Here is a 22210-nt window from a genome sequence, read left to right as displayed (position 1 = left end):
AAATAAAAAAAAAAAACAAACGAACGAAAAAAACCCTCAGGACAGCACACAGGCCCTGAGTTCAAGTCCCAGTAATGGCCAAAACAACAACAACAACAAAGAAAGAAAATAAACTAAAACCTTGAAAAGAAATTTCTCACAATAAACAAAATGCTCAAGGTTGGTACTCTGTCAGTTGAGCCAAACCTGCACTCCCTTATTCACAGAAAGTTTTATGAACTTGTTGGATGCTATACCATCATGAGGCTAATTAGAGAATGAATACAGGAGGTGAAAAATAATTCAAGGCCTAGGAATTTTTTTAAAAATTGGATACAGAAGAACTAATAAAGAGACCTTTTTATGTCTGGCCAGTTATAAAGGATTAAAATGAATATTGTTGTTAGTTTATATATAATACTAAGGATAAATGTGTTAAACCTGCATAATTATAAGTCTAGGATCCTCCCTCAGTATGAAAGTCTTTGATCATGCTGTTGAACTATCTGCCTAGAAGCTTTCTTTATTCTGTCTACTGAGTCAGGTACAGTGTTCAGAGCCTAGACCCTACAATTACCAGGAGTGCATTTAAAAAAAAAAAACTTCACTTCTAAAAAATGTGGTAGGTTGTCTTAAAATTATCTCTACTTTTATAGATACAAAAATATTGGCTTAAAAGGTGGTTCTCGGAAAAAGGAGTAAATTGCAGATACAAAAATATTGGCTTAAAAGGTGGTTCTCGGAAAAAGGAGTAAATTGCAGTCAATATATATACTACAAAATGAAAAACAATGAGGGGAGGGGTAGGTTGGGGGAGTGGAGTGAGAAAGTTGAAAGGGGCCACATTGATCAAGATACATTGTTTTCATAAACCGCTTTGTTGAATGGCAACTTCTTTGTATAGCTACTTTATTTTTTTAAATTTGTATAGATACTTTAAAAATAATAACATTCTAAAAAGAAAAGATATTCTTAGGAAAGAATAATTACACTGATGATTCGGCATACACAGCCCAATACTAAGTGATTTCAAAAATCAGTATTCTTAGGAATATTTTGGGGAATAATTTAATAATATGTGTTAAAATTGGCAAACTATTGTCCTGAAGTGTCTGTAAAGTTACTGAAATGTAAGGCTGGGAATGCAGCTTCGTGGTAGAATGCGTGCCTAGCATGCATTAAGCCCTGGGTTCTATTCCTCAGTACCACGTAAACAGGCAAAACCAGAGAGGGGCACTGTGGCTCAAGTAGTAGAGTGCTGGCCTTGAACAAAACCTCAGGGACAGTGCAGTGCCCAGGCCCTCAGTTCAAGCCTCAGAACTGGAAAAAAATAAAAAGTTACTGAAATGTGAAGAGATTTAATCAAGATGCACCGTAAATTACTAAATGGCAACTCTTCTGCACAACTACTTAAATAGATTTTTAAGTTAAAAAAATAAAATTCCTTCCCCCAATAGAAATAAATGCACATTATATGATGATGTCTAAAGAAACACATCAATCTCGGGGGGCGGGGGGGGGGACTGGGTCCTCCATCCTCTCTTAAGTAACCTCCACAACTTGGACCAGCCCATGCTAGCCGACCCCAGAACCCACGCTGAGCGACCTGTCCTTCCTAGCTTCCACTTCCGCCGCCATTCCTCTAGCTCCGCCCACCTGAGCGGAAGGACTTTCCTTTAGGGGTCCTCCCGCCTGTAGGGGGCTCTCCGAAAATTCTAGTGCCACGAAGGCCGCCGGTCTAGGCTGTCCCAACGACGCCTGTTCAGTTGCTCTTAGAAAAGACGTTTATACTATAACTTTGGGGTCAGGAAACAATCTCCCTGACATCTTAGCCTGGAGAGTAACGTTCCACTCAGCGCGGGTCTCAAGGGCCAGATTGTCAAACCCCGAGGCGGTGCTGGGCGGGAATCAGGCAGGACGAGGGCAGCCCCGAGGAGGAGAAAGCCCCCAACCCGCTTCCTCCGGTGAAGACGTAGCTGCGGGTGGCGGCGGTAGTAGCGGCGTCCAAGATGTCGACCAAAAATTTCCGAGTCAGTGACGGGGACTGGATTTGCCCTGACAAAAAGTGAGTCTAAGAAGAGCGCCGGGCTGGGACTGGGTCTCCTAACGGAGCCTTGCGGAGGCTTCCCGCCCGACCTTACTACTAGTTTGTGAGTCGTGTGTTTTTCCCCTCCTCACGGGCGGGTGGAGGCGGCGAACTGCCGGCCGCGTCCGGGGCGGGAAGCGGCGGCCGCGCTTCTCCTGAGAGAAGGGGTCGCGGGCGGAGCGGGAGGCTTTGTGTCGGGTCTGGCGGCCGTGTCTCCTCGTCTGTGATCCATCCGAGGTGGCGTCGGACTCGTGGGGTGCTAGGCCGCCCCCCCCCCACTCCGGCCGGGCCTGTGCACACCGCCGCCCCGCCGCGGCCCGGGCCCGGCTTCGGCGACCCGGAAAGCCTGCCCGGTGGAGGCCGGCGCGCGGCCGGGCCTCCCACGTGACTTCGTCCTGGGAACTTGACGGATTCCCGTAGGCCAGGGTAGGGCCTTGTTTTCCCTGGCTGGGCCTTTTCCCTCCTGTCATTTCCCGTGTTTGGGCCCTTTTTAGGGGTGGTGTTGGGGGGGGGGGGAGTCAGGTTTTCCATTGCTTATTCCTTTACCCTAATGCCTTTGGTTGGGGAAATTCGGACTGACTTTTTCTCTTTCGCGCTGTGTTAATTTCTTCACAGGGAATGGAGCTCTCTCCCCTCTTCAGAGCTTTGATTTTTTTTGCCTGCTCAGCCCTGGAGGTGCCTGAGCACGTGTCTGCCTTCTATTTATTTTTAACATTGTTGCTCTTACTCAATTGTCTGTCTGTCAGATCTTTCCAGGAAGGGTAAGCAGAGAGATGGAACTGTTTGGGAACAACCAAAGAGATGGTAGCCAGGCGCTGGTGGTGGCCCATGCCTGTAAGTGATCTTAGCTGCTCGGGAGGCTGAGATCCAAGGCTGGGGATTGGTTTAAAGCCAGCCCAGGCAGGAAAGTCTCTGACCTTTATTTTTCCAGTGAACCACACCAAAGCCGGAAGGAGTTGTGGAAATGGTGGAATGCTAGCCCTGAATGAAAAAGCTAAGGGACAGCTTTCTGGCCCTTATTTCAAGCCCCAGTCAGTACCAGCACCAAAAAACAAACCAACCCACTTCTTGTTCCTAGCCACAGATTGACTGAAGAGCAAAAATTAGAACTCAGTTCTCTTGTGTTTTTTTTTTTGACCACCTCTTTTTAAGTATTTCATCTTTACCAAAAAAGGAGAATTACTGTTTTACAACGAACACATGAAAAGTAATATGAATCGTGTATGTAGAGCAGAGAAACTAATCGATATCTATTAATAGTAGGTAGCTGTTAGGTAGATGTTATTGATATTGATAGGTAGCTGTTATTGATATTGTTAGCCTTGATAGCTATTAATAGTTCTTCAATATTAGGACCATGAAAAAAGTTGATTGAATATAAATTATGCCGGGAATATAATTTTTGTAAGTGGAATGATACTTAAAAACCCTAGAACAGCTTCTGACTGCATTAGTGGTCACCTGTAGAACAGTGTGCTATATTCTCAGTAAAGAATATTATATATATTCCTTTGTGAGATACAAGTGGCTCATTCTTGCAATCCTGACTACTCAGCAGGTTCAGATCTGAGGATCATAGTTCAAAATCAGCAAAGCAGGAAAGTGGAGTAGGCACTTATCTCCAATTAACCATCAAAAAAGCCAAAAGTGTTGCTGTGGCTTAAGTGCTAGTACCTGTGGCAAAAAAGCTCAAGGACAGTGCCCTGGATCTGATTTCAAGCCCTAGAACTGACACAAAAACAAAACAAAGAATGCTGTGTTCTTAATAGCACATCTAAACATTTGTGATAGCACTTTTTTTAAAATTGTTATTATAAAAGTGATGTACAGAGGGGTTGCAGTTAACCTAAGTCAGATAAAGAATACATTTCTTTTTGGGCAATGTCACCCCTTCAGTCTTGAGGTAACACTCATAAAGAGTGAAATGCATGAAGTCTTGTGCAATTCAATTAATTTAAAAAATAAAATACTACATCTTGACATGTATAAATCCAAGGCCTACTAGGGTCATAAGAAATACTTTTTTAGGGTAAAAAAACAAAAACTAAAATTACTGTATATGTTTCTAGTTAATACAACCTTTCTTCTTTACTTTGCTGCCTTTCATCCTATTACTAAAGAACATTTTATCAGGATCTATGAAGCCCTTTATCCCTCATCCCCCCCCCCAACCCATTAATTCACCTGTAGAATTTTATGTTTCTTATGAAAACATCACATTATCACATATATTTTCTTTCCTATACTGACAATGACTTGGGTCTTTTACTTTTTTTAAACTCACTCATGTCTTGAACTTCCAAGGGTTTCCATTATTAATGATATAATATGAAGATAGCATGGCACAAACGATAAATGACTTAATCAAGGTCGCATAACAAATGCATATAAGATTGGACTTTTGGGTCTTGGATTTGTGATTCACAATTCATTTTTTTCTATTAGATTTTCTGTAATTATAATGTTAACATTATGACTCAAATGAATTAGAAGCACTTATATTCCAGACACATAGTGAGGACATGTGAAAATGTATACATTTTAAGGTTCTTTCTATATTTTATTTTCAGATGTGGAAATGTAAACTTTGCCAGAAGAACCAGCTGTAATCGATGCGGTCGGGGTAAGTTCTTAATAAAGAGTCTAGTAATACTTTATATATAGATTGCTTCTTTACTTTTGCCAGATTTATATTGTATTATTTTTCTGTTTTCAGAAAAAACAACTGAGGCCAAGATGATGAAAGCTGGGGGCACAGAAATAGGAAAGACACTTGCAGAAAAGAGCCGAGGCCTATTTAGTGCTAATGACTGGCAATGTAAAACGTATGTGGTTCAAATTGTCCATTCTTCCAATAATATATCCAGCCATTAGTTATTATAGATTCTTACCACATTGACAAACCAGTATATCTTTTCAAATCAAAGGTCTGTTGATAGTTACTCACTCTTCATGTCATATTTGTGTAATGAAAAGAAATTTGTTTGTATCTTTCAAAGGTCTTGTTATTATGATTGGGATTATATCTACCAGTAAATGAATGTTTATGTGTTAGCTAATACAGAAGGGGTGAACGACATTATACAGATACATACCCAGCCTGACTTCCCTGTTGACACATTTCAGAAACTTTTAGCCTCTGTCATTAATGTGAAGTACATAACAAAATTGATTTGGTCTTGTTTATAAAATAACTTTAAAATAGTAAGTTACCGGTCATGAAATACCATTCCTAATTAGGTAGTTTTTCTTTTTTTTTTTCCTTTTTTTGGGGGGGGGGTCCAGTCGTGGGGCCTGAACTCTGGGCCTGGGCACTGTCCCTCAGCTCTTCAGCTCAAGGCTAGTGCTCTACCACTTAAGTCACAGCGCCACTTCCCGCCTTTTTCTTTTTGCTTATATGGTGCTGAGGAATCGAACCCAGGGCCTCATGCATGCAAGGCAAGCACTTTACTACTGAGCCACCTTCCCAGCCCCGGTAGTTTTTATTCTTAAGTAAATTTACTTCTGATTTTTCTAGCATCTTTTCTTTTTATTTATTTATTTTTGGGTCCAATCATGGGGCCTGAACTCTGGGCCTGGGCGCTGTCCCTCAGCTCTTCAGCTCAAGGCTAGCGCTCTACCACTTGAGCCACAGCGCCACTTCCAGTTTTTTTCTTTTTGCTTATGTGGTGCTGAGGAATCGAACCCAGGGCCTCAGGCATGCAAGGCAAGTGCTCTACCACTGAGCCACCCTCAGAGCCCTAACATCTTTTTTATTATGCAGATGAATCCTATATAAAAGAGCACTGAATCAGGGCATTGTCTTATTTAAACCTTCATCCTTCAAAATTTGTGTTTTTATAACTTACTTAATTCACAGGATTTGGTATATTAATGGAATTTAGTACTTAAAACTGATTCCTTGATGGAAGAGAATATTTTAAGAGTATCAATAAAATTTTATTTGAGATGAATTCAGAGACTGAAAAGTGATAGGAAGTTTAAGGTAATACTTCTTTCCTAAGGTGGCAAAATCTGAAGTTACTATGTATAGTTACTTTCTCAAAATCACAAAGGCATTTTATATACTGAATAGATTTTGTTCTCTGCCTAAGTGGTTCAGTCCATTGTTGGAACCTACGTTCTCATTTCCATTATCCTTGAGATTCTAGGATGTCTAATAACATTTTTCTAATTATTACGGCTTTCTGATCTGGTATTTCTCTTTGCTTTAGTTGCAGTAATGTGAATTGGGCTAGAAGATCAGAGTGTAACATGTGTAATACTCCAAAGTATGCTAAATTAGAAGAAAGAACAGGTAAGATAAAACCAAATGATTTTCAAAAAGAACTATAGATTGTGTTTTGTGTGTGTGTGTGTGTGTGTGTTTTTCCAGCAAGGCAAAATTTACTTCTATGCAGAAGGGCTTGCCATTGTGTGTGTGTGTGTGTGTGTCTGTCGGTGTGTGTGTGTCTGTGTGTGTGTCTGTCGGTGTCTGTGTGTCTGTGTGTGTGTGTCTGTCTGTCTGTCTGTGTGCATGTGTGTCTGTCTGTGTGTGTGTTTTTCCAGCAAGGCAAAATTTACTTCTATGCAGAAGGGCTTGCCATTGTGTGTGTGTGTGTGTGTGTCTGTTGGTGTGTGTGTGTCTGTCTGTGTGTGTGTGTGTGTCTGTCTGTCTGTGTGCGTGTATGTCTGTCTGTGTGTGTGTTTTTCCAGCAAGGCAAAATTTACTTCTATGCAGAAGGGCTTGCCATTGAAAACCAAGCAGTTTTAATTAACTTAGTTATACAGAGGGTAACTTCGTTGTTGCATTTCTATATAGGTTTACAATGTTATGATCAGTCTCGCTCAGATCACTTCCTCCCTCCTTTCCCAATACAATCTAGACAGGTTTCTTTGTCCAGTTTTCAAACTTGCAGACAGTCTCAACCATATTCAAAATACATTTCAAAATTCTTCACCCTCTATTCTTTTTTTCTTTCCCTTAGTCTTTTCCTAAGATGTCCCTTAGTTGTATTCAGATTCTGTGTTCATATACAAATATCTGAATCTATAAATTGGCATATTAGTGTATGTATGTGAGTATGTATGTCTTTTATGTTTTAACTTCCATCAGTGAATGATACATTTTGTTTTCTTCCATAAGTGGATGATAAATTTTGTTTTCTGAGCTTGGTTTGTCTCAGTATGATAACCTCCAGTTACATTAATTTTCCTGCATATCACATGATTGAAATATTTTATCTTCTTGAAAAGTCATAGTAATAATAGAGAGTTCTATTTTATTTTTTGGTCAGTCACAGAGCTCTCTGAGCTTTTCTGCTTAAGGATAGTGCTCTATCACTTTGGTTTTCTGGTGGTTAATTAGAGATAAGAGTCCCACAGACTTTCCTGCCCAGGCCGGCTTTGAACCATGATCCTTAGTTCTCAGCCTCTTGTGTAGCTAGGATTACAGGCCTGAGCTAACAACACCCAGGCCCCCCCTTTTTTTTTTTCCTGCTAGTGGAACTTTAACTTAGTATCTGAACTCTACCACTTGGGCCACAGCAATACTTCCAGATTGTTGGTGATTAACTCAAGAAGAGTTCTGCAAACCTCAGATCTCAGCCTCCTAAGTAGCTTAGATTATATATGCAAGCCCCCAGTACCTGGCCACCCTTAAATTTTATAAAAGATTACAGTGCTTGGGATCCCTTTCCTAACAAAGATGCGAGTAATAACATTTGTTTGATATCCTAGTGTGACAAAAAGGACAAACCTTTATTTAGTTTTCCTCTAAATTCTAGGCAGTAATAGTTATGTGTTAGACTCACCTGAAAAACTTTAAAATACAAATTCCCAAGCATAGAACTATGAAATCTTTCCAGGTAGGTTAACTGTCAAAATCTTTGGAGGTGAGTCCCAAAAGCCAGTAGAGTATTTCAATGGTGTTTGGTAACTGTTGGCTTAAATAATGTCTCTTGTGTGTTGTCAATGTTGAAATTAAAATATCAGATAAAATCTAATTTTCCTATTAATCTCTTAACTGCTTATATTTTACATACTCAAAGTTGGTAGTGAACTACTTGTCTGGCTTCATTTTCTTAATTTCAGATTACCTTCACAGACTATTTGGTTTCTGGGGATTATGAGCCCATTGATGAATTTTGTAGGCCCTACCACTTTTACACTTTAAGAGTTTTAATGGCTTTCCAACCTTTATATTCTGTTTCATTCTCAGGAAGTAATTTTGACTTTGGACTGTGAGGATAAAAAGGGCTGTTCATTTTTATTCTTTCATTTCTCCGTGGTCTACCTTTTGTTATTGTCTCCTTTGTAAATTGATGTCTTCAGTTCAAACTTGAGTGACCTATGTTTACAACTGTTTCAATATAGCTGTGTAATGTTAACTTCACTATATTCTAACCCAGGTTCCTGATTTTTCCCCCACCAGGACATGGACCTCTTCCAACTATCTTTTTGTTTGATTGGTTTTAATTCCCCCTAAACTGATGAGTTTTTGTTTTTGTTTTAACGCTTTTGAATACTTTAAAGATTGAATCCAAAATTTTCAACTTTTTATAATTTATAGAAGCTGTAATCACAAACTGGTTGGTGTAGGTAGTTTGTTTGATGCCTTCTCATTTTGCTCAGTCATTATCTTTGCATCATTCTGGTGTTCTGAACTTAGCTGGCTACACTATTTGTCTTGGCTGGTAACAGCTGAAGGTATCAAGTAACTTTTATCTAAGGTTCATGTGACCATAGGACACTGAGAATAAACAGAATCTTAATGCACACCCTCTGGGAAAGATTACTGACTATTGCATAATGCCGTAACATTGTGCAGTAACTTACCTCTCCATTATCCTGTCTTGGAATTCAGTTTTTATCTGCTTTTTTAAAAATTTATAACCACTGAGACTGACTTTATGGAAGGAATCTTAATATAATGGAATTGTTATTCTTTCAGAAATTGAATTCATTGTTCAGAGAATAGAATCAAAATTTCCAACTAGTTCTTTAAACTCATCCTCCCTTTTCCATTTCTCTCTTATCACCCTAATCCAAATTTGCATTTGATTCTTTATTGGTTCTTGCTCAACTGACTTAAGTTTTAATGAGACAATTTTGAAAATACCTTCCCTGAAGGTTTTAGTTAAACAGTATTTTTGTTTGCTTGTTTTAGCTAAACTGTAGTCAAAAGCTTTTTAAAGAAATTGAAATTCTCATAGCCGGGCGCCGGTGACTCACACCTGTAATCCTAACTACTCAGGAAGCTGAGATCTGAGGATCATGGTTCAAAGCCAGCCCGGGCAGGAAAGTCTGTGAGACTCTTATCTCCAATAAACCACTAGAAAAACCAGAAATGGCACTGTGGCTCAAGTGGTAACACACTTGCTTGAGCTGAAGAGCTGAGGGACAGTGCCCAGGCCCAGAGTTCAAGCCCCATGACCAACAAAAAAGAAAGAAAGAAAATGAAATTCTCTAAATGCTACCATAATTAAGTTCTATATTCATTGAAAAATATTACCCAGTGTGCATTGTGCTTGGTTACATGGGTGGAAAAAAATAAATACATGTAGCCAAGGCCACTGAAGTCTTCTTTGAGAAAGCTGTGTTTAAGCAAGATTTTGAAGGATGAGTTACTAAATAATGATTTGATGAAAAAATTGAAATAGGAACAAATAACCCTTTTGGAAACTCAGTTAAAGAATTCCTAGTTAGTTCCAGAAAACAAAAAAGATGCATGCAAGCAACCACGTATAGCATATAAAACAGATTATAGTTAAAATAGATATTTAGTTATAGGAATAATAGGATTCCAGTTTTCTCAAAGATCTGTAGAAATTATTGCAGTATAGCGATGACAAAAAAGCAAAACGTTTTACAGTTGCAAAAACAATGCAATACCATATCTTTAATAAACCAATTCTTCAGTATAAATGGTATACTGCATGCGTAGGGGAAAATGAATTGAATTTTTTGTCAGCTTCTCTTCAGTAGTCTGTGTGACTACTGTTGTGTTAAAATAATGGTTTTACTTATGTATCCTTACAAAATTACCTACATAAATTATAGCTCACTTTCTAATCATCTAATTTATCCTCTAGGTTATTTCATCTTTTTAAATGATATATTACTAAATGTAAGCATGAAACTTGCTCACATTCTACATTATGAAACTACACTGTTCAGGTTAATAAATGTTTCTATCTGGACAACATAGATTTCTTTTTAATTTAATCATAGCCTACTTGTAAGTATTTTAAAGTTTTCACTAATCTAAAATGCAATGGAGTCAGCACCAGTGGCTCATACGTGTAATCCTAGCTACTTAGGAGGCTGAGGCCTGAGGTTCAAAGCCAACCCAGGCAGAAAAGTCCATGAGACTCTTATCTCTAGTTAACCACCCAGAAAAAGTCAGTACTGGAGCTGTGGCTCAAGTGGTAGAACACTAGCTTTGAACAAAAAAACTTGGATAGCATGCCCAGGCCCGAGATTCAAGCCCAAGGATAGGCATGCATGCACATAAATGCAGTTTAGGAAAGGAAAGGATGTATTAATGTAATTATTTTCAGAAAGTAAAACATGAAACATTTTTAAAAGTTCTATTTAAAATGGCAAGTTTAAAATTTTTTCTTGAAGTCTTCATGTCTAGGAATCACTAGCTTTGTATTGGTATTACCTTAAAATACATGATTTGCTTGCTATGTTAAAGAACCTGACTGACTTTTAACCAGGCAGTAAGAAACAGTTGCCGTTCAAACCAAATAAACCAAGACCAAAGGGTAGCCCTATATCATCATTAAATTTGCCTGTATACTATGTTGGAAATGAGCTATATAACTTGGGAGGCAGGGAAGTTGGAAGAGGAAAGTCTGGGAGAGAATAAGGAGTGACACTGTTCGAAAGGAATGTACTCATTACATGACTTATATAACTAACCCTTCTGTTGTAACTCTGTATCACCTTTAGAATAAATTTTAAATTTTTTCAAAAAACTAATGAAGTCATACAGAATATAAAAATATAAATTTGCCTGTATAGTTCCAATTTTCCAAGTTCTAATTAACTTAGCAAAGTTTAAGTTTACCAAAAGATTTCAGGCTACCTACAACTGGTAAACAGGAAATTTAATTTGTGTTTTTTTCTAAACTTAGTTTACCCAGACAAATTCTGATAAGACATGAAAGGTGCTTTTTTTGTAATTATCAAAACAAAACATGGTTATAATAGAAGTTTAAATACATTGGCTGTTTTCTGCTCGTATATTCTATGAATGATCTGTGAATCAGCAAATTTTGGAATTGAGAAGAGTTATACAGTCTTGACTTTCTAAGATAACTAACTTTGAGTTTATTCTCTATAGTGAATTTTTTAACTTTTAAAAGACAATAGTTGGATAGAAAGCTGCTGTTTAGATTTTCTCTGTTTGGAAGTGATAATGAGATGATTTTGTTACTCTGAAAATCTATGAAAATAATTTATGCCCTTTTTTGAAGGATATGGTGGTGGTTTTAATGAAAGAGAAAATGTTGAATATATAGAAAGAGAAGAATCAGATGGAGAATATGATGAGGTAAGTTCTACTTAGGTGTATAAACAATATAAATTATGGAAATATTAGAAAATATCCTATGTGCAAAGGAATATTTTTAAATAACTTACTTTTGTTAAGTACACTAGTACTAATGCATTTTCAGCATACAGAAATAATTTTGAAATTGTTTCTCTATAGTTTGGACGTAAAAAGAAAAAATATAGAGGGAAAGCAGTTGGTCCTGCATCTATATTAAAGGAAGTAGAAGATAAAGAATCAGAGGGAGAAGAAGAGGATGAGGATGAAGATCTTTCTAAATATAAATTAGATGAGGTAAGCAATATTTTATTTACTTTTTGTCTTGAACTGTTACATAATATGAATGCTTTTGGCAGCTTTGGACCTTGGTAAAGTTATATTCTCAAAATATTATGAACTTTACTTTTCTGAATACAGTTTTTACTTTGAAGATATAATGGTGACTAAGACAAAACCATCCTTCTCACTAAATTTTAGAGGAGGGCAGATGTAAATGAACAAGATAATTTCCATACTGCTCATGTCAGGAAGATACAGTGTATCTAATCGATAATAAAAAGAGATGTTTTGGTTTCACTGGGCAAATTCTGAGATGAAATCTGAACTGAGAATTGAGTGGTAAGAATGGCTAGAGAAAGAAGCTGGGGTGAAAGCACATTCAGGCAGAAAATTAAATGGAAATAACCCAGCAATGTTTTTAAAAAATTCAGCCGGGCGCCTGTGGTTCACACCTGTAATCCTAGCTACTCAGGAGGCTGAGATCTGAGGATCACAGTTCAAAGCCAGCCCAGTCAGGAAAATCCATAAGACTCTGATCTCCAATAAACCATTAGAAAACCGGAAATGATGGCTGTGGTTCAAGCAGTAGAACACTCGCCTTGAGCTGAAGAGCTGAGGGATAGCGCCCAAGCCCAGAGTTCAAGCCCCACGACCAACCAAAAAAAAAAGATTCATATAAATAGGCCACTGTAGCTAGATCAATGTGGAAAGAATAATAAGGAATTAATTCACCCTAGTCTGGTAATGTTTGTTCTATAGGACTTGATTGTAAATTTTATAGTCTTTTTCTAGAGATAATAAATCTAGCATTCTTTGGAATCTGACCTTAAGAGGCAGAATAGTTTTCCAGAGTTGGAGAGACCAACTAAGAGCTTAATGTGGGAGACAAAAGAAAAGTTCTAACATGAGGTAGGTAGGTAGGTGGGTGGGTGTGTGTGCGTGCGTGCGTGCGTGCGCGCGCGTGCGCGTGCGTTGAAACATTGAATTCAAGGCCTCAAGAGCTCACTGGATTTGCTGTTACTCTCCTCTATTTTAAGCCATTTCACCAGTCACCATTTGGCTGGTTAATTGGAGGTAGAATCTTAAGATTCCCAGGCTCTCTGCCTGGGAATAGACAGTTGGGGCATCGTACTCTGTCCTCTGGATCTCACCCTCCTGAGTAGCTAAGATTACAGGCATGAGGCATTAGCATCCACTGAGGCTGAGGCTCAGCAGCTTTTAAGGAGGACAAATTGAAAGGGAGTGTTTGCATATCCATGGGGAGGCGGTAGGTCTTAGGATTTGAATTATGGACCTAAGCAATCCACTATTTGAGTTTATAGCTCCACTTCCAGCTTTTTTGGTAATTGACAGACTTCTAAGCAACTACATGCCTAAGCCACTGACACCCAGCAGAATTTAAATTCTTGACAGCAATCTTGCAGTACATTATAGTAGGAAGAACAGAAAGGAGTACAACTCAAGGTAGTTCTCAAGTGTGTATAACTATGGAAAAATAGGTGAATTATAGAATTGAGAGTCAATTTGCTTGGAGCAGTTAAATACATCATATGAAAATATCTACTATACAGACTAGTTTGTTTTTTTCTGGTAGGTGACATTAATAGCTAATTATGTAATTATGAATTGAATTTTATTAGGATGAGGATGAAGATGATGCTGATCTCTCAAAATATAATCTTGATGCCAGTGAAGAAGAAGATAGTAATAAAAAGAAATCTAATAGACGAAGTCGCTCAAAGTCTCGATCTTCACGATCTTCATCACGCTCATCCTCCCCCTCAAGTTCAAGGTCTAGGTCCAGGTAAACGGGTACAGGTCAAGGGTAACATCAGTCAAAATGTCAGTATCTAACTTCTTTACTTATAATTTATTTTAACTAAATAAGCTTTTCTTTGTATTTTAAACATTAGTAAAGTCAGCTTTTGAAAGACTTCATTTTGGTATCATGTAGTTATGTCTGTTTTCAAAAATGCAAAATGTGAAACTTCTTTATCCTACTTTAGCATAACATTTACTAGAACAAACTTAAATTTTATGTATAGTTATGTTTAGTTACTTAGTTCACATTAAGACATTTTTTAGTTAATGATAGGGAGAATTCAGTATGTTAAAATAACAAATTCATCAGTACTTGTTCTTTTATGTAATGCTAATTTGGAATTCCCAGAAATAAGTAGAGCATTGAATTGATGTTGGATTTGAATATTCTTTTATAGTGTAAAATACATATTATCTGTGATTTTATAGTTAACATTAATTATAAATATTAGTTGAGAAAACTGAGTCTTAGAATTCAAATAGGCCATCTCGCATTGTCCCGTATTTTCCTGTATGTATTCCTTTAAGCAGTCTGTGCTGAGTAAATAGAAAAACAGATCAGATGTACACCTCAACATTTAAAGCTCAATGCTAGCTAGATAATAAGGAAATAAGTTTATACATGAAGATGGTAAGAACATTCCGAAGAATTTATCTTCCTGGATATGTTAGTGCTAGGTGACTTCTAATGAATTATTGGTGAATATAAAGTATTCATTGTCTAATAAACCGATAGGGCTCATTGTTTGCAATCTAGTGGTTTTTGAATAATCAGGTTTGAAAAATGATAGCTAGTTTTTTCTTTAACTTTATTATTATAACAGTAAAAAGATTAAGGTAATTTTATTTTGAAACTAATTTGCCTAGATACCTTTTTATATGAAAATGAACTCTGATTTTTTTTTTTCACTGTTCATATCACAAAGCTCAATTAAATGGTCCTGGAAAAAAAATGATTCCATGTTGTTCCAGGTCCCGTTCAAGAAGTTCTTCCAGTTCGCAGTCAAGATCTCGTTCCACTTCCAGAGAACGTTCGAGATCTCGTGGGTCGAAATCAAGGTGAATGAGGTAGCAACTCTCTGGAAAACAGAGAGGAAAAATACTTAAAAGCTGCAGAAGGTGTTGCTGCTTCCCCCCACCCACCCACTTATTTTGCTTCTGTCAATTTTATTTTAGCCTTAGAAAACTAATGCACTTACCTTGGCTTAATTTTCTCACCATGAAATGTTTCCATTACCAGCAGTGTACCAAGACATTCCCATGATTGAATTAAGGTGACTACTTCGTGTTATAGAAGATTTGTTATTTTGGAGCTAGAATATGATAAATAAGAAGGTCTAGCCAAATAATAGCACTACAGCACTAGTATATTAAGATTTCTGTAGTAGTGGAAGAAAAATATTTCCCTCAAAACAGGGTACTTACAGAAGGCGGATACTTACAGAAACAACTTTGCCAATTGTATCAGATAAGATTTCTAGGGAGTGCTGTATACATTTCACTTCTCTGATTTTAAATGACATTATTATAAGTTACGCTTGTAGGCTAGACACTTTCTCTTAAAGCAAAAATAGTACATTAATTTCGTTATTATGTGGCCTTAGGCCTTGCTGTAAATTTTCATATTTAGTCAAAAATGTAGAGGGAAACAATTTCTAAAGAAATAAATGAAATACTAAGTTTTGCTCTCAACTTTTTTGAGTGAGTGTATTGATTAATACAGCATTTTACATAATTCCACTTACCAAAATTCACATTGCAGTTTAATAGTAGTCCTTAGCTGTTAGGGAAACTGCAGTTTAGTCATACTAAAGATTATGTGCACATTTGTATTAAGCCAATACAAATAGCAAATAATGTTTCAGTATGTATTAGTATTGTAGCCCTTTTATTACTTCTTAATTGAAAATTCTTAAGTTTTGGTATTTTCTTTGAGAACCAATCATTTAGATGTGCAGAATAGCCTTCGTATTCTAAGTATTTTTAATTGCTTATAACTTTCCAAAGAATTCTCCTTTTGGGCTTTCTGCTTTATTAAGCCCAAAGGTGAATTTTTTGGGAAGTTTGAGCTAAATTCCTTCAGCCAAAATATGTAAATGAAGAATATTTGCATTTAAATACTGCATATTTACTTCTACCTGAAACATGTGAATGTCAACACTTCATACTTCATGAATATTGATATTTCATGAAGATAAATATTGTGAATATGCAAGTTTAAAAGGAACTCATTTTTCTTTGAGTATTTAGCTATTTGCTTCACCTACAGTTCTTATTCCTATATCATATCCTTTATTTTTTTTATGGCAGTGTAACTAATAAGTTGCAGAGTTGCACAGGGAATTATTTTTTTGTTTCCCTGATTGTGTAGAAGATACATTTTTTTCTCCCTGAATGGAAGAATGTAATTTCTAAAAATGAACTTACAGAATTTCAGTTACCTGCTGATTTTACTGTTTATGCATTTTAAATTGCAAACCATAAATAGAAAAAAATTGTATGTTAGTACAGTAAGCCAGTTTTCAGTTACAAGGGTAAATAAACACTTAGAATTTTTTCAGAGATTAAAATAATTTTATTTAAGTAGAATTTTTCATGGTTGATCCTGAAGTCTTCTGTTGAGTAAGCTGTAAGTATTCCTTCTTATAAAATTCTAATAGTCATGAGTTCTTTTTTTTTTCTATTTTTGGAAATTGAATGATCATCTATATTTCTTCTTTTAATGAAATGTCTGATTTGTTTCTCAATCAATGAAGATCCAGCTCCAGATCCCACAGGGGCTCCTCTTCCCCACGAAAAAGATCTTATTCAAGTTCTTCATCTTCTCCTGAGAGGACCAGAAAGAGAAGTCGTTCTAGATCTTCTTCACCTGGTGATCGAAAAAAAAGACGAACAAGATCACGGTCACCCGAAAGGTTTGGGTTTCTGTAGAAATAAGAATGGGTGTTCTTAAGTGTATTTTATTTAATACATAAATTAAACTTCCTAGTCAAGAGTTAGATTTTTATCTCTTCTGTTCCTGTTTTAAATTAGATGTTTCATCTTTTTTAAGAATTGGATTGCTTTGTTTAGCCTCTTACCTGAATGGAGTTATTCATAAAAGGTATAGATCAAGCCATTCTCTGGTCATATTATTGCTGAAATTTTTATTTCCATGTAATTATTATAGCCAACTCTCGGTTATTTTTGTCTTTTAAAGATTACAACTCAGAAGCTGTATGTTGAAATAATACTGAGATTGATTTTTATATATTTTATATGCTATTTTAAGTTAAATATAGTAGAAATTCTAGGCCTTCTAATATTAACATTCAAGATCATTAGGACTCTGTCCTTATTTAAGTATGTATAAATGCATTTCCATAACATTGTTTTGTTCCCTTTATAAGACTATTTTCCTTAATTGAAAATACATTTCTTATCTGCAGTCATAAGTCCATTTTTTCTTCTAGAGAACAATCTCTTCTAGATTAATCTCTGTATATGTATATTTTATATATAATATTACATTTATTTCCTTATTCATGTGGCTTGATCTAAGGGCCTCGGTCCAGACCTTTGGTCAACTTTTTCACTCAAAGCTTGTGCTCTGTCACTGGAGCCATGCCTCCATTTGTCACTGGAGGATTTGTCTGGCTAGACTACTAGTTCCAAACCTTATTCAGATCTCAGTCAACTGAGTAGTAAAGGCAGAACCACCAGTACCTAACAACATTTTTTAATTTTGATGGTTGTAATTGTAATATGTCAGTATTTTCTACAACAGGCTTATACAGCTTACTTAATTAGTTTTATCTCAGTTCTCCATATCCAACTATATTATTTTGCTGGCTCATTTGTAATCTTGGCAAATTTTACACGCCCTTTTGACTTGCAAAAAATTTAGGATTATGAAAATCTAATAATGGATTATCTCATTCCTGCATGTACAGAATGATTTTATTTTGAAGTAGATACAAAGATTACACACAATTAGACTTTGTTTTTGTGCATTTGTTTCGTTGTAAGAAAATTACTCTGTACTTGAGTGCAATTTATTCTGTTGCTTTCTTACCACTTCTGCAAATTTTTATCTTAGCCACATATAATCCCCTAGTTTTGTTGTCATCTAAACTTAATAAACATGTTCTCTATTCCATAAGCCAGGTGATTGGTGAAAACACTAAACAACCCTGAGCCCAGGGCCAACCCCTACGGAACACCACTACTTTACCCAGGTTGATATTCACTTATTCATATTAGCTGCATGAATATAACACTATAACTAATTGTACATTCATGTGTGTGATCAGATTTCCCAAATTTCATTATTTGTGAATATATTTTTCCATACACAGAAGCCTTGCTAAATCTGTTTTACATAAGGACTTACTGCACCTTTCTAAGTGTATCACTGATTGGTCTACACACTTCATTGCCAAGTTTATATGCCTTTGTTTTAGTTTATCTATAACTATGCATTTTGCAAGGCTTTTCTTCATTGCCTTAAATAATTGAGAGGTGGCTATATTTTGAAAAGAATATATTTTTATATTGCAGAGTTTTAAAATTATACCATTATTGTGCTCACATGCAAAGTGTAAATAGTAGGTGATTTTATGTATGTAAGTTTGTTTTTAATTACGGTTTTTGCCAGCATCAAGGTTTTAACTTTTTTAAGTCATAAAGAACAGTGAAAACTAACTGTTGCTTACTGCATTGTTTGCTTTTTCTCATTATGTCTTCCAGGCACCACAGGTCATCTTCTGGATCATCCCATTCTGGTTCCCGTTCAAGTTCAAAAAAGAAATAGTGTATTAAAATTTACATCTTACAAAAAAAATCCACTACAGTGCATGAAGCATATTTTTTAAGAAATTGATGTCTTACTTTGTCAGAAGTGCTAAATCTGCTAATAGAGGTGCATGCCTTTATTGATTTTTCAGAACAGAGCAGTACAACTGTGTTTATTTGTGAAAGTAAAAGTAAATTGCATTTTAAGCCATAATTTCCCCCAAGTAGATGCTCTATTCATTATTTTACAACCATTTGCTTCATTTAAACCATAAGAATACTTTGTTTCCTGATTTAAATTCTTCTGAGTACATCCTATCCTATTGCCTAAGGCAGGATTTTCTAAGTTAGTCTGAACTTATAGGCAGAACTAAACTACATGGAAGCTAGGTTTGTCTGGCATACAGGCAGGACTAAACTAGTTGGAAACAACCTTATGTGGAGCTGGGAAAAGCCTATTTATGTTATTAACCTAGGTCAGAATGGTTTTTAATTTTTAGAACTGCCAACTGAAACTTCTTTATTTTAAATTCCCTATATTCAGGGTGCCTTAGCATCATTTTCTTTCTTTTATCCAGCTTTATACCAGTTTTGCACCACCATCTATAATGCAAAAACAAATTGTAAAAGGAGAATGGTTTTCCTTTCTGACCCATGGGGCAAGGAAGACCTAACAGTTCATCTGATATTGTCGACTGAAAACAACATCTTATTCAAAATGTTTATCTTAAAACTTTAAGAAGCTTTTATTGATAACCTTTAAAACTCCAATTGTCAAATACAATAGGGTTGAAAAGGGTAAATCATAGTGAGCCAACTGAAGAACGTTTTTGAGGTGTACTTCTGGTGAAAGGCCAACGAAGACATTGTGAACTTAAGAGAATGTTTGCCATGTTTAATTTTCAATAAGCTTTGTAAAGTTTTTTTTGTAATTACAAATGTTTATTTCTATACAATTTAATGAGCAAAACCCATTATTCGCTCAAAAAAAATTTATGGCTTAAAATGCTTTCAGTTTTAATTCTCAGAATTAGTATCTGGTCATTTGGACTCCATTTTGTTTTTCTGGCTTAAAAGTAGAAAGGTTTCTCTTAACAGTATCTTCAAAGACAATGCAAGGTAAGTATCTTAAGGGATATCAAAAATTGTGCTTGGGGGCTCTTTTTATGGGGTATTAATCTCCTTTTCTTGTTATTCCCCTCCCTGCTTAATATTGTCTGCTGCAATTTAAAGGCATTTTACGGTGTTTGGTAGACAAACCAAAATGTTTTTTATTTTAAAGTGAGTGGTTTTTTTTTCTCTTCACCTGATCTAAAGATGAAAAGATATGTAGAAATATTTTGATAATATTTTTACAACAAGCTTTCCCATGTTTTTATGTCTTAATTTTCCTTGCTACATGTATTGTAGGTTGCACAAGAATTTGTATTCTCTTGTAATTGTGCCTCAACTTTTTGAAAATCACCTTCTAAGTTGCCCAGGTGATCTTCTAAATGATACATGTTACATTGGTTTATTCTTGTGCTTTCTGTATTCAGATTTTTGGCTGTACTAAGCAAATGCAAGGTTCTAAATTTAGCTAATAGTTTACAGACAATTCAGATGATTATGATTTCATTTGGCTTAACTGAGTTGTACTAGTTCAGTTCATAAGGAAATAATACTGTAGACAAATGTAAATAAAATCTGTGAGTCAAGCATCAAGTGGTGTTTGTTAGAAATAAACAATTTCTGAGCTGTGATTGGATGTTCATTTTTAAGCTAAGAACAGTTTTTCTTGATTTTTTAAGTGGTAGCTTTCTATATGAGTGGTTGGTTTAAAAGATTCCAAATGATCACTACAACCTTATGTGCTCTGATTTTTTTTTCATAATAACTTCCTAGTAGAACATTAGATGGCTTATTCCCTATAGTAAATAAAATATGAATATCATTGCATGCTTCCTAAATTACTGCTTACAACTCTGCATTTAACTGCCAAGTTTTTGATGTTTCATTTTTGGAATCCTCTGATCTGAACAATATTGAATGGAGAGAAGAATTACGTACATTACTATTTCTAAACAGTTACAAAGATAATTAGGATATTATTTACATTTTATCTCCTCTTGCTGTCTAACATTGATATCCAGTTATTGTAGGTGTTGTAGGGAATTTTTCCACTGCCTACTTTGTTGACCAAGGGGAGGGAGTGGCACAATAAAGTTTGATCTCAGGGCCTCACATTTGCTAGGCTGGTGTTTTACCATTATAGCCACACCTCTAGACCTAATTTTTGCTGCTGATTATAGTTGAGATAGGGTCTTCCCAAACAGGCATGCAACTGACTAGCAGTCTGCCTACTTTAGACTTCCAGTTGTTGCAGGAATCAGAGTTGCATGCCACCATCTAGCTTTCTTCCATGGAAATGGAGTGTTGTGGACTCTATGCCTCGACTGGTCTAGAACTTCAGTCCTCCTCAGTCTCATTCTCCCATATAACTTTTGATCATCCATGCACACCCTTGCACACAGTTTTAGATTGAGAAAGGGACAACTTTCTGTCCGTCTGGCCTCCCAAGTAGCTAGGATTACATGGAGACATCAGTGTCCATCTGAAATGTTTTTGAAATATAAAATATTTATAGTTTTTTTTACCAAAAAATTGTATTGTTTTATGTCTAGAAAAGTACACAATTTTGATGCACTGTTAAACAAGGAAATTAAAAATTTGCTTAAGGACACAAATGGGAATTTACCCCTAAGAACATAGATTCTGTTTTATGTTGTTGCTGGGCTTTTTGGTGCCAGTTCTGGAGTTTGAACTCAGGGCATAAGAGCTGTCTCTGAGCTAGTGCTATACCACTTGAGGTTCAGCTCCACTTCTGACTTTGGTGGTCATTTGGAGGTAAGAGTCTCAAACTTTCCAGCCCGTCCTGGCCTCAAACCACCATCCTCAGATCTCAGCCTCCTGAGTATCTAGTGTTGAGGATCTGCCAGTGCTCAGCCAATTAAATCTTTTTTTTTTTAATTCCATTTAAAACTTTGACCATCTTGAGTTCTGACCCCCTCTCTTGCTTGAATATTACTGGATGTAGCTGGTTGTTCACAGTGGGGAGTTGTTGCGGGTTTTTTTTTTTTTTTTTTAATAGGGACTATAGGTTTTTCCAAAGAATGCCATACAAGTAACTTTGTGACCTGTGAGTGGTGCACATTATATCATATCTCTGGGGGTGTTAATGGTCAGGGTAGAATTTGCTTGTTTTTCCTTAACCTGTTCCTTTGAAACAAGTTACTAAGTGTACCTGACCAGTATATGAATAAGAGTTAAGGTTGAACCATTGTTGTTAAGGGTAGATGTCTACACCTATTTGGAGTTCTTCAATAAAGATTTATCTCTCCGTTTGTATCTAGATTTGTTAGTTTACACTGTTCATTTTACTGACCAAAGTGTTCTGGCTTTGGTCATTGTGAGAATTTTTTCAGATTGACTCTTATGTCCTTTGATAGGCCTTCCTTATCAAAGACGTAGGTCATGAAAACATAGAAGAATTGCTGAAGAATATCAAATAAAGGAATGAATAGGCCCTTCAGTAGTGATGATGGTGTCTCAAGTAAGCCTTGGTAATATCAGAAAGAATGGACACATTAGTATCAAATATGTCATTATTGAGAGATACCTTGTTTTTTGGTTTTTCAACCATGTTGGAGACTGTTCAGGTTCTTAGAGTATATTGTATTATTGTGGACAGA

At 36.2% G+C, this 22210-nt stretch overlaps 1 protein-coding gene across 2 annotated transcripts; it reads left to right on the top strand.

The window, feature by feature from the left end:
• Positions 1-1938: 1938 nt before the first annotated feature.
• On the top strand, positions 1939-20244 carry Zranb2 (zinc finger, RAN-binding domain containing 2). Of its 2 annotated transcripts, none has more exons than XM_013020591.1 (10): positions 1939-2044; positions 4636-4688; positions 4782-4890; positions 6280-6362; positions 11530-11606; positions 11766-11900; positions 13526-13689; positions 14679-14765; positions 16463-16621; positions 18435-20244. In XM_013020591.1, the coding sequence occupies exons 1-10, from the start codon at positions 1989-1991 to the stop codon at positions 18496-18498; spliced, it is 987 nt and encodes a 328-aa protein (XP_012876045.1). In that variant the 5' UTR covers positions 1939-1988; the 3' UTR covers positions 18499-20244. The 2 variants fall into 2 exon arrangements, with proteins under 2 accessions (XP_012876045.1, XP_012876046.1); XM_013020592.1 differs by having other exon boundaries at positions 1959-2048; positions 4636-4692.
• The last annotated feature ends 1966 nt before the right edge of the window (positions 20245-22210 follow it).

This window comes from Dipodomys ordii, unplaced genomic scaffold (genome assembly GCF_000151885.1).
Source record: "Dipodomys ordii isolate 6190 unplaced genomic scaffold, Dord_2.0 Scaffold51, whole genome shotgun sequence".
NCBI lineage: Eukaryota > Metazoa > Chordata > Mammalia > Rodentia > Heteromyidae > Dipodomys > Dipodomys ordii.
Note: the sequence above shows the minus strand (reverse complement) of the source record. Positions and strands in the feature narration are given on the sequence as shown.

Excerpts from the sequence above, each read along its gene's own strand:
- Zranb2 (XM_013020591.1), top strand. The coding sequence starts at position 1,989 with ATGTCGACCAAAAATTTCCGAGTCAGTGACGGGGACTGGATTTGCCCT. Across the intron at positions 4,689-4,781 it reads CTGTAATCGATGCGGTCGGG|AAAAAACAACTGAGGCCAAG; the intron begins GTAAGTTCTTAA and ends TTCTGTTTTCAG. Across the intron at positions 13,690-14,678 it reads AGTTCAAGGTCTAGGTCCAG|GTCCCGTTCAAGAAGTTCTT; the intron begins GTAAACGGGTAC and ends ATGTTGTTCCAG.